Source organism: Salvia miltiorrhiza, chromosome 7 (assembly GCF_028751815.1).
Source record: "Salvia miltiorrhiza cultivar Shanhuang (shh) chromosome 7, IMPLAD_Smil_shh, whole genome shotgun sequence".
Taxonomy (NCBI): domain Eukaryota; kingdom Viridiplantae; phylum Streptophyta; class Magnoliopsida; order Lamiales; family Lamiaceae; genus Salvia; species Salvia miltiorrhiza.
In genome coordinates this window covers 34760357-34777381 of record NC_080393.1, presented here as the reverse complement: position 1 = coordinate 34777381, position 17025 = coordinate 34760357, and the positions used below count along the sequence as shown (strand labels likewise).

Genomic DNA, 17025 nt, shown 5'->3' with positions numbered 1-17025 from the left:
CAAGGACCATTTTGCAACTACAACATAGATTTGTAATCTCTTTAATTACTATAATATCATTTCTAACAATCTTACAATTACAACATGGCCAATTTTTTCTCGCAAACTTTGTCCAATGTGTCATTGAATATTTTCACATAACTACGCCGCATGTGTAAGCAAAAACCAACAGAAGTTAAATTACGATAACAAAAAAATTGAAAATATAAATATGAATAATTACTTTTGATAGTATGTGATATTCAAGAATAAAATCGTATAGTTTGGAGTAGTTTTGAATTATTCGTCATTTCTCCATGGCAAAAACTTGATTGATATTATGAAAGAAATTGTTAAATTGATAATTTAATACATTGTGGATAATTTTGTGCATTTTGAATAGTTTCTCCTAAATCTAACATATATTGATAATTTGTTTGGCAAAAAGTGAGCAACCTAACCCATAATTTGATTTTGATTAGACAACATACGCCTGGGCCCCCAAACGACGCCGTACCAAAAGTAATTTTGCTGGAGCACTCCAGAAATTTCCCCATCACTATAAAATTTCTTCCCCAGTTGCCGCCTTTCCAGCTCGCTCAAATATTCAGGTGAATCTTTTCACACACATTATAACCTTTTACTGCGTCCAATTTCGATAATGTGATCTCTCTTTCTCTTTCTACACACTGTTTGTTTATTAAACTAACAAGTATTCTTTTCCTGTGCATTTCAGGTTCATTCTGCATTGCTGGAGGTCACTTGATCGAGGTAGGTTTTCCTTAAAAAAAAATTTTGCTCATTAGGGTTTCTATTGGTTATAATTTACGAATTCGGAGTTTTTACTTCATTGCAAGTGAGCAGGTTCTCTTTTGTATCACGTTACTGATGAAATGTGTGTGTGTGTATGTGTTGGGGTGATGGGGATTCTCAATTCGTTATAGGGTTAGGGGATTAGATGTTAGTTTTACTGCTACCGGGCATTCTTAGTTTTATGATAATGTGGACATTGGTAAATGCGTGTACTTGAGTTGTTCAACGAATCCCTGGCGTTGAAGGTGGTTGAGTTATAGTATATTTGTATCGATAATCATGTAGGTGGACTGTGAGTCTCTGTTAGGTTTTAATCATTTTTTTACATTTGCTTTCTTGGTTATCTGTCTACTTGTATAGCACTTGGTCCTGGCCTCTTACGAATAAGAATAACTGGCCGTTATCAATTTTGGAATAAGGTTCTGTGTGTCAAGAACTAAGAAATTTCTGGAGCAGGGTGTATATTTGTTGGTTTGATGTAAACTATAAATTTGAATATGAGTGGATGCCGAACCTGTTGAACATGTTACAAGGAGTAGCTAGTGTTGGCTTGGGATCAAGGACAAAATATCCACCTTGGGGTTTGGGCTTAACTATGTGTGACGTTTCACTCAATAATCTTGTTACCCTTGCTCTTGTTAAGACTTTATTGCATCTCCACCTCATAATAATCCACTCCTTTTCTCCCAAAACACTAAGAAATAATGCAGGGATGCTTCCTCTACCATACATCGTCAAATTCCAATGTGAGTTCTCTGTTGTCGTTAGTACCCTGAAAAATTGGATTAACTATATTTATTATCTAACTTAGAACATCGATGCAAGTATCACTGTACATTGTAATGTTTTCCAACTCTTCTTGTGATGTAGGAGGTATTGTAGTGTTAGCAATATTCTGAATTTATGATTGCTTGATAGAGTTACTTGGTGATGTTAAATTGCATCAAAACCTTGGTTGTCCAAACATAGCTTGTAAAATTGTATTTGTTGTCAATCTTTTGTTTTCTTCCCTCGAAGCTGAGGGGTTTATCAAGCACTGCACCGGACTGACAAATCTGGTTGGCTGATTTAATCCTGAAATGATTGACTGATCTATGGAGTTCAAGAACCCTCAGCCAATAAAGGACTTCCATTTTTCTTCTCTGTTTTGCTTTCGATGAAATTATGGGCAGTAACATATATGGGACTGATGCTTTTGAGCAAAGAAATTCCCTGAATTTGATTTCCAAAACTCTTGCGTCAATCACACACTTGTCTTTATTTACTGAGATAGTTTGCTTATACAATTTGTTAACAGCTACTGGCTTGACCCAGTTTGTACATGATACAGGATTTAGCAACTTCCTTAGGCATATTAAGAGTTACTTGAAGAATCATGGCCAAGCATCATCCTGATCTGATCATGTGCAGGAAGCAGCCTGGAATAGCAATTGGACGGCTTTGTGAGAAATGTGATGGAAAATGTGTGATCTGTGATTCCTATGTGCGCCCTTGCACCCTTGTCCGTGTATGCGATGAATGCAATTATGGATCATTTCAAGGTCGGTGTGTCATATGTGGAGGGGTGGGGATATCAGATGCATTTTATTGCAAAGAGTGCACACAGCAAGAGAAGGACCGCGATGGCTGTCCTAAGATAGTCAACCTAGGAAGTGCTAAAACAGATCTGTTCTACGAACGCAAGAAATATGGTTTCAAGAAACGATGATCTATGCTGAATCTTTGCGTAGGAAACCTCATACTTCTGATGCTTATGGATTCTCTGGTCTGATTTGACATGATACTGAGGTGAGACGTGTATGAAGGAAGCAGCAGTATTCTCATCTCCCTTTCTAGTCTGACGCTAGATTTGGATCAGTGAAGGATAGATATGCTCATTCATGTCTATGATATATGCATGTTCATATTCCATGCCTCTTTTGCGCATCTTCCACACATGCTCATTTTATGGTCTTGTCTTGTGTTTATGATTTTTTTTTTCGATTTAGATTTTATGGGTTATCTGGTGTTTATGATGCACTGTATTATTGGATATTCCCTCCGTTACAATTCAATAGGCCATGTTTTTTTATTTAAATGTCGCATTTCAATAGGCTTCTATCTCATATTTTATTATAAAGGGTTAAGATGCAGATCCATCCCTCAAGTGGACACTCATAGAGCGTTGATCCCTCATTCTCGACTTTGGCGCAAAAAACCTCCCTCATAGTCTAGAAATAGGGTGCAATTAGATTCAGACTTCTAACATCCGTTAAGTGTTCGTTAAACATCTGGGTTTAATTGCACCCTCTACTTCAGGGGTGGAATCTGCATTTTAATTTTTTTGGCAACCCACCTTTGGCATCCGTGTAGCTGTCCTCGTACTCATCGACTCTTTTGTACCTTGTCAGCTCGCACGCGTTCATTCTCTTAATTGTTTATTGCCCACCGCCGACATGCAGCAACGCCACTAGGGTCCACCTGGACCGGATTTGTACATATTAGGCATAAAATTAAGCACTAAATAACATATTAATAGTAGAATAATGACATACACATTTATTTTAATTGTATATGTACAAAATGAATAAAAATTAATTATTATATCATTAAAGTCAATTTTATCTCTAACTTTATCATAATATTAAGTAACAGTGGAATAATGTGTCTTCTATTTTACATGTAAAAAAGAAAAATAATATTATCAATAAAAATAAAAGATATAATAATAATAATAATAGTAAATAAATAAAATTTAAAGATATATTATATATAGATAGATATATACACAATTAACGTCATAAGATAAGCCTAAAGGGTTAAGGTGTTGGAAGAGATGCTGTTGTGCGAGGGCGATGAAGAAGCTAGTAGCAGCTGCTGCATGTCGGCGGTGGGCAGTCAACGATCAATAGATTGGGCGCGTGCGAACTGACAAGGTGCAAATCGGAGCCGATGAGTACGAGAGTAGCTAAACTGATGCCGGAGATGAGTTGCCGAAATTAAAAAATAAATAAAATAAGGTGCAGATCCACCCCTGAAGTAGATAGTGCAATTAAACCCAGATGTTTAACGGCGCTTAACGGCGTTACAGGTTTTGGTTTAATTGCACCTTATTTCTGGACTATAGGGGAGGATTTTGCGCCAAGGTCGAAAATTGGGGGGGGGGGGTCAACGCTCTAGTAGTGTTCACTTTATTGGGTAGATCTGCACTTTAACCCTATTATAAATTATTCGTTTCTTAATATTTGTGCTCAAGCCTTGTGGTCTATTGAATTAAGACAGATGGAGTAGTTAATTGTGTATTTGCTTTTTTAGAGATGCTTGAGACTTAAGATTGGAAAATTTGAAATCGTGAACAAATTTTCTTAATTTGTTTGGGCTAAAGCCTCTAATCAATGGGTTTAGTCCATTGATCAAAATTAAATGTCTAAGGATTGCTATGCCATGGCAAACACTACCTTAGTTCTAATTAAGAGCACTCACATTCATGTACTCGAAGGAGCTTACTCGAGTAAACCCCTCGTTGAGTAAGCCAATGTGGGCCTTGCCTTACTTGAGGCTTACTCGAACTTATGAGTAAGGCTAGATCGACCCTATTTAAAGCGCGTGTATATTTAAAAAAAATAAAATCTAATTTTTTAAACCATATTTGACCGTTTCCAATTTTCCCTTTTTTTTTCATTTTTCTTTTCCTTCCTTCAAAACGGCCATATGACCCTTTGTAATTTTTTTTTGTAATTTTCAACGGTTATCTTTTGTTTTTTTTTTCTTTTTTTTTTTTATAATAAATTTCTTCTATTTAAATCCCTACTCCTCATCCAAAATCATACACGCACAACTCAATTCTCTCCAGTCTTCATCCTCTATCTCTGAAACACTTTTAATTTCCTTCACCAAAGTCGATCCGAATAATCTCGACTACTACTCCCCAAATTGGACCCCTGATCTTACTGGCGACTACCATCCTGATTTATCGGGATTCAACTTAGGGGAGGAGCCCCCAACATCCGAGGAGGCAACGATTCTAGGCTTCTAGCTCGGCAATGGGGTGGAAACTAGCTAGTTTTTTTATGTAATTTATAATTATTTCTTTAATTATTTTTATGTAATTTTTAGTTTTTTTAAATTAATGAAATTTTAATTTGAAGTAATTGTGCTATTTAAGTTGGTGCAATTTAAATTAAATGAAAAATCAAAACTAATGAATATGAGTAAGTGGATGAGTCTCTCCAATAGTAGGGTGCTTACTCATAAGTGGTCCCTACTCCATTGAGTAAGCTCCTTACTCAACGGATGTGGATGCTCTAAGGGATTAGTATTTGTCAGCTTTTTCTCTACTTGAATAGTCAACTAGTGCTAAAGCGAATGATACAGATAAACTAAAGTAGAGTTATCATAAATATTTTCTTTGTTGGCTTAGAGTTTGATAAGATATTTGATGAGGAGTAATATGTGTAGAATAGAGAAAGGATACAAATCAGAGGAATCATCTTCACTAGAAGAATCATACTGGTCAAAAGGATCATTCTTACCAGAGGGATTTTATCCATCAGAGACAACTCATCCACTAGAGGAATGGCTTTTGTCAGAGAAATCATCATCGGCAGAGAAGTCTCCCACACCAGAGAAGTCCTCCACACCAGAGAAGTCTCCCACACCAGAGAAGTCCTCCACGACAGAGAAGTCACCTCCATCAGAGGGATCGCCAGAAACGCGGAAGACTTCCCGCGTAAAGATGATATTCCGGATATATCCTTCGACCACGCCAAATACATGCGCTTACACCAATTTTACCATTTTACCCTTCTCTGTACTCTATAAATAGGTCGCGCATTTGTACCTTGTAATCACGCTATCATTTGCTTTTGAATACAACAGTCATATTTTGCTCTCGTGCTCAATTCTCCGATCGTCACTTCACTCTTTCCGATCAACTTTACTAGGTATAGTTTATGCTTTTCACCCCGTAGTTTAGGTGTTGGTTTCAGGAAACACCAACTGGCGCCGTCTGTGGGAAGGCTACTGAGCTAGGATGTGAGATCACGGTCGCCGGCGTACGCAGATCTGAAATTCCAATCGGATTTGCGGGCGTTGGCACCAATCGAGCCGATAATTCGGACACCCAGCTGTTTTTAATCGGTTAATTGCGTCTTCTGGGTTAATATGCTATTAATCTGCTGTGATTTGCGTTGATTTATGTTTTTGGTGCATGGGGAAAGGTGGCGACGGGCATAAGTCATGAATCGGGGAATTCTACGTTTATTTACCGTTTGTTGGGGTTAATTGTTTACGGACGAAGGGTTTCCTTGTAGGATTGATGTTTTCTTCACTGATCTAATGTTTTATATGGGAAAATTGGGGTGTGAGGCTCTGTTTTGATTATGTTGGGTGTTCTCTTCTTACGGATCTAGTGTTTTGCATCGATGAACGGTGGATTGACCTTTTATCTCCGGTATCTTGAGTTTATGCTGTTAGTATACGGGTGTTTTATGTATAAACGTGATAGTTGTGGGTGATCTTCATGTTTTCTCCGATAATCTTAGAATTATGCTTGTGGGCTGTTGAGTACTACTCTGTTTTTGGGAGGATGTGAGGTTTGGTTGTTAATTAGGAGCTTCGCACTGATGAAAGATTGTTTAGTACTTTGTCTCTTTTTTCATGGACCTTTCTGCTGTTAATTCACGAGTTTAGCACCGATTAATACGTCGATTAATGCTTTGTTGTTGTTATAATGGGGTTTTGTGCTACTGAGGGGTGGATAATTTGCGTTTAAAGGGAATAATTACGGATGTCCTTCATGCTTGCTTAGATTAACTCTCGTCTTATGCATTGAATACTGCCTTATGCTGCTAATTTGGCTGATTGCCGCGGTAATCCTGTTGTTTATAGGCTTTGTGGTTGTTATAGGATGTGATCATGTTAATTTTGGGTTATGATGTTCGTTTCCTTACATAGCTCTTGTTTATCTATCATTTCTAATGAATTGCGCTGACAAGCCTTTTGATGGTTGTTTCGGTTTTCTTGGTGCTCTGTTTTTTCCCGTCGGTTCTTAATGCGGTTTCACCGGGGAAAAACTCCGTTACGCGGGTTCTGTTCTTTAAGATTTATGCCCTGGGTTTATTTCCCAGTGCATAAGCGTTACCTTGAGGGGAATCTCTTAACGGTCTCTGTACCGGTATCGGGGATTTCTTATTGGATTTCTTATATCGGGACTTCAATCCGTAAATGGGGGATTTATGCTTTCATCGCTGGGATTTTTCTCTCACTCTGTTTATATGCAGGTACCATGGGATCCTCTGATGCTCACCGGAACTTGGAGAAGGAGTTTGACTCCGCTACTGTCACTACTGAGGTGCCTACCTCGTTGTTCACTGGCCTTCAGGGCAATCCTACTTTCACAGTGCCACCGGGATTCCAGGCTATCTCAGCCACGCCGACAACAGGGCTGAATGTCAGCGCACAGAGGTTTGCTTTGGTCACACCGGGTTCTGATCTGCCGAATCTGGCTCCCGCGTCTGGAGGAGGATCGATCAACTTTGGGCTGGCAGAGCAAATGATGGCCTTGCTCAGCTACGCCAACATGCGGCAGGCATTGGGAACTCCCATGATGTCCGTCATCCCTACTGCGGCTACCCCAGTGGGAGCAGCCAACCTGCAGGGCACTGAGGCCCCACCTCCCGCTGCTCAGGAGGCAAATATACTGGCAATCAACAAACAGGCCGTGATGCCTGGAGAAGGACAAGGGGACGCTGCTGACAGAGAGTTAGCTATACCAGAGGGGAGCCGTGTTAGGCTTAATAGTGTGGTCAGGAGAGAGCGGGTTGACGAGTCTGACAGTCAATCCGTCTCCCTGGTGTTTGAGGAGGAGAGACCAAAGGAGAAAGCACGGCTGAAAAAGCAAGTATCACAATTGAAACATCAGCTTGAAAATCTGGAGGAATCGCTAAGGGAGAAATCCCGGAGGGAAGACAAGGAACAGAGATCTGAACGGTCCTACAGAGTAGAGAAGTCTCATCGCCTGGAAAAATCACGGTATACCGAAAGAGGAGAAGAAAGGGAGCTGGAGTTTTCCTCTGGCAAGCCAGAGCATCGGGCTCACAAACGTCATGACCGAGATGTGCCAAGAGACAGAAGGGAGCAGGGAAGATATAAGGAAGACAAGAGGGCTAAGACGTCAAGGTTTCACCCGATCAACAACCGCAGTTCTTTCTCGGACGATATCTTGGTAGACACCTTACCTAGAAGCTACAAGCCCATCTCACTGGATTATGATGGCACTACCGATCCGGAGGTGCACCTCAATCGGTTTGAAGGGTTGGTTACGCTGCACATGTACACGGAGGGCATCAAGTGCCGAATTTTCTCAACTACTTTGACTGGACCAGCTCAGTTGTGGTTTGGAACGCTTCCGCCGAATTCTATTTACTCTTTTGAAGATTTACAGACTCGCTTCCTACGACAGTTTGCGAGTTCACGGAGGGTAGGAAAGTCAGCCCTTTCGCTGATGGATATCAAACAGGATCAAGGTGAGACGTTGCGGGAGTATACAGCAAGATTTAACCTCGCTGCTCTGGAAGTGCCGGAGGCAGAATCACAAATAAAAAATTGCGCCTATGTCAGAGGACTCAGGCCGGGGATCTTCTTTGACGAATTGCAAATCCGACCAGCAAGGGATTTTGATGACATTATGGCAAGGTTGCCAGGTTACCTGCAGTTGGAGGATGCCAAGATGGCGAGAAAGGTGGAAAATGACAAGCATAGGGTCAAGAAAGCTGAGGAAGCACCTGAGAGACAGAGACACCAAGATAGGGCCCCATTCAGAGGGTTGCCTCCGAGGGTATTGCCACCTCAGGGAGGAATGCCATCTCAACAACGCACTGTAAATGAGGTTACGCGGTTTACTGAGTACACGCCCTTGAATAAGCCACAAGAGGAAATTTTCCATTTGATAAAAGACCAACCGTTCTTTCGGGCACCGGGAACCTACCGGAATGGGCCGCCACAGGAAGGGTCCAATAACAAGTTATGTGAGTACCACAATGCCTTCGGTCACCTTACAAAATATTGCGGACATCTCAAGCACCAACTGGAGTTGTTGGTGCGCCAGGGATATCTCGACCAGTTCATTGATAGAGGAAATGAGGGGCAGATGCGGACTGATCAGAGGGATCAGCGAGATCAGAGGGATCAGAGGGATCAACGAGATCAGAGGGATCAAAGAAATAACAGGGATCAGCGACAAGAGCAGGGGAACAACAGAGATCGCAGGCCTGATGACAACCGGGATAATCGCAGAGAAGGGGCAGAGAGGCAAGTCCCTCCTCCACCATATAGAAGAGAAGTGCACATGATTTGCGGAGAGAGCGGGACGCCCACATCAAATCGGGCTAAAAAGTAAGTCATCAGAGCAGTAAAAACAGGGTATTATCATAAAAGGGTCATGGAAATCACAGGTGCGGCAGAGGAGCCGGCGATTACTTTTGGAGCAGAGGATATACGTACATTAATGTACCCGCATGATGATGCGCTGGTCATCACGGCGGATATAGCAGGCTGCATGGTTCACCGTGTCTTCGTCGATTCAGGGAGCGCCGTGAATATTTTATACAAGGAATGCCTCCAAAACATGGGAATAGAAGTGCACATTGAGCCCACAAACGCTCCCTTGTTTGGGTTCGGGGGAGAGATGGTTATGCCATTAGGGTATGTGGAGCTGCCGTTGATCCTCGGCAGTGCAGCCAACAGCAGCAGAGCAAGGATGGTACGATTTTTAGTTGTGGACATGCCCAAACCTGCGTACAATGTCATACTCGGACGACCTGCCTTGACGGCATTCAGGGCAGTAATCTCTATGTTCCATTTGAAAATGAAATTCCCAGTCGAGGGGGGAAGAGTAGGAGAAGTTTGTGGGGATCAAACAGCGTCAAAAGCATGTCACGTCCAAATGCTTGCACACTCATCGGGCCAGAAGAGGGAAAGAATGACAGAGGGATCAGATACACGGAAGAGGGGAAAGGTGGGCGAGGTGCATGCCTTAGCAGAGGAACGCCAAGAGTTGGCGGATTTATTAAAAGACAGAGATAGCACAGAAAAAACCGCGCTGGTGTCCACCAGTGATGTCTGCAACATGATAGAATTGTTTCCAGGAAGAGAGGGTTTCCAGACAAAGATTGGGTCTGCCATGAGTGATCAGGTCAGAGAGGAACTCATTGGTTGTCTCCGAAGAAATGCAGACGTATTTGCATTCAGTACCACCGACTTAAAAGGGATTGACAGAAGGTTGGCAGAGCATTGTCTCAACGTGGACCCTAAGGTGAAGCCGGTAAAGCAGAGAACAAGAAATTTTGGGGCAGAGAAGGACGCGGCAATAAGGGAACAGGTCCACGGATTGTTGGAAGCAGGGCATATTGTGGAAGTGCAATACCCGGAGTGGATTTCAAACGCAGTGATGGTACCCAAGAAAACCAATACCTGGAGGATGTGTGTGGATTTCAGAGATCTAAATGCTGCCTGCCCAAAGGACCACTATCCTCTGCCGAGGATCGATCAGCTGGTGGATACCACTTCAGGGTGTGCTTTATTGTCCATGATGGATGCATACCAGGGATACCATCAGGTCAGGATGAATAAGGGAGACATCGCCAAAACAACATTTGCCGTCTGTTGCGGAGTATATGGATGGAGAAGTATGCCTTTCGGCTTAAAAAATGCGGGAGCTACATATCAGCGGATGATGAAGAAAATTTTCAAAGAGCAATTGGCAAAGAACATTTCGGTTTACGTGGATGATATGCTTGTGCGGAGTGTCAGGGCAGAAGATCATGTTTCCGATCTGGAAGAAATCTTCACGGTGGTCAGAGATCATCGGCTTATGCTGAACCCAGCGAAATGCACCTTTGGGGTCACAACAGGGAAGTTTTTGGGATATAAGGTCACGCCTGCAGGGATTGAGGTTAATGCAGAAAAGGTCAAAGCTATTATGGACATGACGCCGCCCAGAGGAATCAAAGAAGTGCAGACTCTGAATGGGCGCATCACTGCTCTGAGCAGATTTATATCACGCTCGGCAGAACGTAGCATGCCGTTTTTCAAAGTACTAAGGAAGGGAACTAAGTTTTTGTGGACAGAAGAATGCAGAGCGGCGTTTGAGGATCTTAAAATCTATCTAGCCAAGTTACCGACTCTGACCAAGCCGGTGCCGAGTGAGACCTTGTATTCGTATATAGCGGTGGGGGAGGATGCGATCAGCTCTGTACTTATCAGAGAAGAGGGAAGCCACCAGAAGCCCATCTATTTTGTCAGCAGAATCATACAAGGGCCTGAACAGAATTATACAGAGATTGAGAAGGCTGCTCTGGCAGTCATGGTTACGGCCAGAAAGTTGAGACCCTATTTCCTCTCACACTGAGTGATAGTACGCACATCTCTTCCCTTCAAACAAGTTTTGGGGCGCCCGGATTTGTCAGGAAGAATGGTTAAATGGGCTGTGGAGTTAGGGGAGTATGACGTAGAGTATGAACCGAGAACAGCGATCAAAGCGCAAGCATTGGCAGATTTCATACAAGAAACAACTCGTCGTCCTGTACCAGAGTTTTGGGTGGCCTTTGTGGACGGATCCGTGACGAAAGAGGGATGTGGGATCGGGGTTTATATCACTTCACCGGGTTATGGGACATACCAGTTCGCCATCAAATTCACTTGTCGGTTGTCCAACAATGAAGCGGAATATGAGGCCGTGGTCAGAGGGGCTCACATCTTGTCCGAGCTCAAAGCCGAGTGTGTCATCATAAAGACAGATTCTCAGTTGGTTGCCCAACAGTTTTTAGGGACTTACAGTATCAAGGATCAGAGGATGAGGGCATACCATTCCAAAATCAGTGAAATGAAAGAAAAGTTCATGGAATTCAGGATCGAGCAAATTGCCAGAGAGGAAAATACGAAAGCAGACTTATTGGCGCGCATGGCTAGTGCGGTGGAGCAAACTTGGAATGATGAAATTATTTTACTCTGTGATACCAGAGAGATGGAGGCTTCGCAGGTTTTCTCGGTAGAGATCAGGGACGATTGGCGGGCTCCGATCATACACTTTCTGAAGACAGGGGAACGGCTAAGCAGAGAATCAAATCAGAGGGCTCGCTATGAGAATTACTGCTTAATCAACGATCAACTCTTCAAACGATCTTTTACTCAGCCTTTACTAAAATGCTTATCTCCAGAAGAGGCTAATTTTGCTCTGAAAGAAATTCATGCAGGTTGCTGTGGTGGGCATACGGGATTTCGGGACCTTGTACGTAAAATTATCCGGGCCGGGTTCTATTGGCCTCACATCAATAAGGAAGCCAGAGAGTTCGTCCGCAAGTGCGAAGCTTGCCAGAGACACGCCGGGCGAATCAACGTACCAGGGGAGCCTATGGGTGTCATGTACGCGGCATGTCCGTTTGACAAATGGGGCATTGATATAGTCGGAAAGTTGCCCACAGCACCGGAGGGAAAATGCTTTCTTATCGTGGCAGTAGATTATTTTTCTAAATGGGTTGAGGCTGAGGCTGTGGGCAAGATAGATGAAGTGACAGTGGAACGTTTCATTTGGAGGAACATTTGTTGCAGATTCGGTGTACCGAGAATCACTATGTCTGACAATGGGACTCAGTTTACAGGGCAGAGGATAGCAGATTTCTGTGATCGAATGGACATCACTCAGCGCTTCGTCTCAGTGGCTCATCCACAAGCAAATGGCCAAGTAGAGTTAGCAAACAGAACAATCTGTGAAGGGATTAAAAAGAGGCTGAACCAGAGTCGAGGGAAATGGGTGGAGGAGTTGGACACCGTTCTCTGGGCCTACCGAACTAGCCCAAAGACGGCCACAGGTGAGGCACCTTTTACGCTGGTCTATGGGTCCAATGCAGTGATCCCAGCGGAGGCCAGACTGGAATCATACCACATCATCACTTATGATACAGAGCATAACGCCGACCTTCGAAGAACTGAGCTCGACTTGGCGGAAGCACAGCGGGAAGAAGCGCAAATCAGAGCAGCAAAATATAAAAGTGTCATCAAAGCAGGGTACGACAAAAGGGTCAGAGCAAGAAAGCTGGTCAAGGGCGATCTAGTATTGAAAAGAGCAGACGCATTAAAGGCAGTGGGCAAGTTTGAAGCAAATTGGGAAGGACCATTTATCGTTACAGAGGTCTTGAGCGGCGAAGCGTACACATTGTCGGATTCAGACGGCAGAGCTCTCCCCAGGCCATGGAACATAAACACACTCAAAAAGTTCTATGTATAACTGCTACTTAGCAGGAGTAATCACTTGTAGACCGGATACTCTTTTTCCCCACAGGGGTTTTAACGAGGTCCGGGGCCATGATATCAATAAAACAGATATGTGGTTCTAGGGAATTCCCTGGTGTTGTGTTTGTTTATTTCAATCATTGCTTTCTTACATTACATATGCTATTTAACATGTTCATGCAGAGCATTGCACATGTCACCAGAGGGGGGAGTAGGGTGGATACCCGTAATCCCCAATTTTCAAATTCAAAATACAAACTGCTTCTTAGCAGGATAAGGGAGAAACAAATACAAAAACTGCTTCTTAGCAGGCCAAAGGGAAAGCAAAACATCAAGAGCTGACGACTTCGCCTCTATATGTCAACACTTCAAGCTTTTCTCCTCCATCGGGGGATACTCACGCCAGATCTACCTCAGATCCACCCCGGATCTACCCCACACCTGCAGGATATCAAGAAAAACAACAAGCCAAAATGCCAAAAAGAAAGAATACAGAGGAAAAGACCAACCAACGTCCAGATCTCGGGAAACCGGTAATAATGCTCTCAAGTAGGGGAAGTCCACTCTTTACAACCACAAAGCTAGAGGCCTGCGCCGGAAGCACAGAGGGAGAAGCAAAACCTTCAAGGATGCGAATGTTCTGAGGGGAACTTCCCTTACTTGAGTGCCTTACAACCAAGCTAAGAACGGTTCAGGGGGGAAACTTTCTCCAGGAACCCTGGAGATAAAACTCTCAAGCGGGGGAGAGTCCTGTCTTTTCAGTATACAACCTCTTAACAGGACTCGCTCCCCCGATTGAGAGCTTTACAACCAAGATGGGGAAAGATACAGGAAAGGAGAGGCAAGGGAAGGAAGATCTAGGGTCTGAGAGGAAGTCGGAAGAAGGCAACGAGGGAGCTTCCTGTAAGAATCTTGGAGATAAAACCCTCAGGCGGGGGGGAGTCCTATTTTTTCAGTCACCAACGGGCGCCGGCGTACTTTCGCAAAAGGACTCACTTCCCCGACTGAGGGCGTTACAACCAAGATAAGAAGGCATTTTGAGCCAAAAAGACGGGAGATCTAGGGTTTGAGAGGAGAGCAGTTGGGGGCGGCGGAAAGAAAATAAGGGATTCTGAGCTAGGTCATGAAGGATGGAGGGGTATATATAGAGACGGTATTGGGCCTAAGAAAGGGGCCAAGGAGTAATGGGCTCACGCGAGTCTATGGGCCGGTGGTGGAACAAGAAGTAATTGGGCCAACATGTTCATAACAGAGTATTGCACATGTCACCAGAGGGGGGAGTAGGGTGTATACCCGTAGGTCCCAATTTTTAAATTCTAAAACTTCTTCTCAAGGAAAGCAGAGGAATCACGCTCCCGCAGCACAGAGGAATCACGCTCCCGCAGCGCAGAGGAATCACGCTCCCGCAGAGCAGAGGAATCACGCTCCAGCAGCGCAGAGGAATCACGCTCCTGCAGCGCAGAGGGAAGGTTACTACTTAATCGTAAGCCGCGAAAGTTGGTCGTGCCATCCGGGCCTTCCATGCTCCGCGCAGAGGTTGCACATAATCGTAAGCCACGAAAGTTGGTTGTACCCCCCCTGGGTCCTCCATGCTCCGTGCAGAGGTTGCACTTAACCGTAAGCCACGGAAGCTGGTCACACCCCCCAGGTTTTCTATGCTCCATGCAGGGGGTTACTACTTAATCGTAAGCCGCGAAAGTTGGTCGTGCCATCCGGGCCTTCCATGCTCCGCGCAGAGGTTGCACATAATCGTAAGCCACGAAAGTTGGTTGTACCCCCCCTGGGTCCTCCATGCTCCGTGCAGAGGTTGCACTTAACCGTAAGCCACGGAAGCTGGTCACACCCCGCGGGTTTTCCATGCTCCATGCAGGGGGTTACTACTTAATCGTAAGCCGCGAAAGTTGGTCGTGCCATCCGGGCCTTCCATGCTCCGCGCAGAGATTGCACATAATCGTAAGCCACGAAAGTTGGTTGTACCCCCCCTGGGTCCTCCATGCTCCGTGCAGAGGTTGCATTTAACCGTAAGCCACGGAAGTTGGTTGCACCCCCCGAGTTTTCCATACTCCGTGCAGGGGTTACTATTTAATCGTAAGCCGCGAAAGTTGGTCGTGCCATCCGGGCCTTCCATGCTCCGCGCAGAGGGTTACTATTTAATCGTAAGCCGCGAAAGTTGGTCATGCCATCCGGGCCTTCCATGCTCCGCACAGAGGGTTACTATTTAATCGTAAGCCGCGAAAGTTGGTCGTGCCATCAGGGCCTTCCATGCTCCGCGCAGAGGGTTACTATTTAATCGTAAGCCGCGAAAGTTGGTCGTGCCATCAGGGCCTTCCATGCTCCGCGCAGAGGGTTACTATTTAATCGTAAGCCGCGAAAGTTGGTTACACACCCCCCGGGTCCTCCATGCTCCGCGCAGAGGGTTACTATTTAATCGTAAGCCGCGAAAGTTGGTTGCACCCCCCGGGTCCTCCATGCTCCGCGCAGAGTGCTCAAGCTGGGATGGGAAGCAGCTCGGATAGGAAGCAGCTTAGGTGGGAAGCAGCAAAGGAGCACTTGGATGAAAAGCAATCACGAAATCTCTGGCAGAGAAGTTAACCAAATCCTCGTAAGAGGAGGCGGCAAAATCTCTGGTAGAGAAGCCAACCAAATCCTCGCCAGAGGAGTCATCAAAATCCTCGCTAGAGGAATCATCAAAATCCTCGCCAGAGGAGTCATCAAAATCCTCGCCAGAGGAGTCATCAGAATCCTCACCAGAGGAGTCATCAAAATCCTCGCCAGAGGAGTCATCAGAATTCTCACCAGAGGAGTCATCAGAGCCCTCGACAGAGGAGTCATCAGAACCCTCGCTAAGAAGGGTCATCAAAATCAAATCAAATCAGCAGAGGAGATGCGAGAATATAAACTCAGCATGAACAAGCAACAAAAAACAACACAAAGAACAAAGGGAAAAAAGCGACATAAGCGGAAAAGAAGTTTCATAAAAACGCGCCAAGGAGGCACAGATGTACACCAAAAATCGGAGGTAAATATTCAGTCTGTACAAAATAAAGAGTTACAGAAATTGTTATCAAATTAGGCAGGAGGGATGGAGGCATCTTCAGGGGAAGTAGAGGAAGTAGGAGCAGAGATAGAGGATACTGGAGGAGGAACACCACTGGCAGGGATCTGGCTAGCAGAGGTTCCCCCGGTAAACACTGGCAGCATGCCAGCTTCCTTCACCTCGGGAAGACGGACTCCCAAGTCCAGCAATTTCACAGCTTCTTGTACAAACGTTTTCTCATCTCGATACAGGGAGAAAAGCTGATCCATGGCAGAGGAGGAGGAAGCGGAATCTTCAGAAATGGAGGCCGCCAAATCAGAGGGCAGAGGGGGCACCACACCATACTGGGAAAAACTTCGGGTACTTTTGTTGGTGGGATCCCGTAGCCGGTTCACAAAGCCCGCCAGGGAGGCAGAGAAAGCAGGCGCATACAACGGAGCGGAGGGCACTGAAGCAGACCCAACCCCAAAGGCGAAATAGGGAATGGCCCTCTCCAGCACTGGATACCACCATTCTGGTTTCTTCGGAGAATCCGCAGGGATCCCCATTAGCTTATTTATTTCCTCATCATTGAGGTTATCCATCAGGGCATGCAAATCCAGGGTAGCGAGCTGCTCCGAGGTCGCCCCCGCCATCTCTAACGCCTTGGAGGCGGACTGCTGTATCACGTAGGCAAAGAGGGGTCCGAAATCCTCCAGGTATTCTTGAGTCCGCTTGAAGGCCGCCAAGGTGCCTTCCAGCATCAACCCCAGAAAGTGTTGACCCTGCAGAGACAAGAAATACTCCAGGCGTTGATCTCGCGCCCCCAGGACATAGGCACGATTCTGCGCTTCCACGAGCGTCTTCTTCCAATCACGCCGAGTCGCCTTGTAGGCTTCTTCATATCCCGCCTTGAACCTAGCTAGATTCTCATGACCTTCCTTGGTTGT

At 44.8% G+C, this 17025-nt stretch overlaps 2 protein-coding genes across 3 annotated transcripts; both read left to right on the top strand.

Moving 5' to 3' along the window:
* Positions 1–469: 469 nt before the first annotated feature.
* On the top strand, positions 470–2869 carry LOC130996166 (PHD finger-like domain-containing protein 5A). 2 transcript variants are annotated; one of them, XM_057921674.1, is made up of 3 exons: positions 470–590; positions 716–750; positions 2123–2869. In XM_057921674.1, the coding sequence occupies exon 3, from the start codon at positions 2168–2170 to the stop codon at positions 2498–2500; it is 333 nt and encodes a 110-aa protein (XP_057777657.1). In that variant the 5' UTR covers positions 470–590; positions 716–750; positions 2123–2167; the 3' UTR covers positions 2501–2869. The 2 variants fall into 2 exon arrangements, with proteins under 2 accessions (XP_057777657.1, XP_057777658.1); XM_057921675.1 differs by lacking the exon at positions 470–590 and adding an exon at positions 621–642.
* A 4626-nt stretch (positions 2870–7495) lies between these two features.
* Positions 7496–14087, top strand: LOC130994155 (uncharacterized). Its single transcript, XM_057919185.1, has 3 exons — positions 7496–7950; positions 12379–12638; positions 13840–14087. Exons 1-3 carry the CDS (start codon positions 7496–7498, stop codon positions 14085–14087), a joined length of 963 nt encoding a protein of 320 aa, XP_057775168.1.
* Positions 14088–17025: the final 2938 nt, after the last annotated feature.

Bases quoted from the DNA above. Each gene is read 5' to 3' on its own strand.
- LOC130996166 (XM_057921674.1), top strand. From the start codon at position 2,168: ATGGCCAAGCATCATCCTGATCTGATCATGTGCAGGAAGCAGCCTGGA.
- LOC130994155 (XM_057919185.1), top strand. From the start codon at position 7,496: ATGCCTGGAGAAGGACAAGGGGACGCTGCTGACAGAGAGTTAGCTATA. The intron at 7,951-12,378 runs GTTTCACCCGAT...CATTTGTTGCAG, and splicing joins AAGAGGGCTAAGACGTCAAG to ATTCGGTGTACCGAGAATCA. The intron at 12,639-13,839 runs GTGAGGCACCTT...ACCTCTTAACAG, and splicing joins TAGCCCAAAGACGGCCACAG to GACTCGCTCCCCCGATTGAG.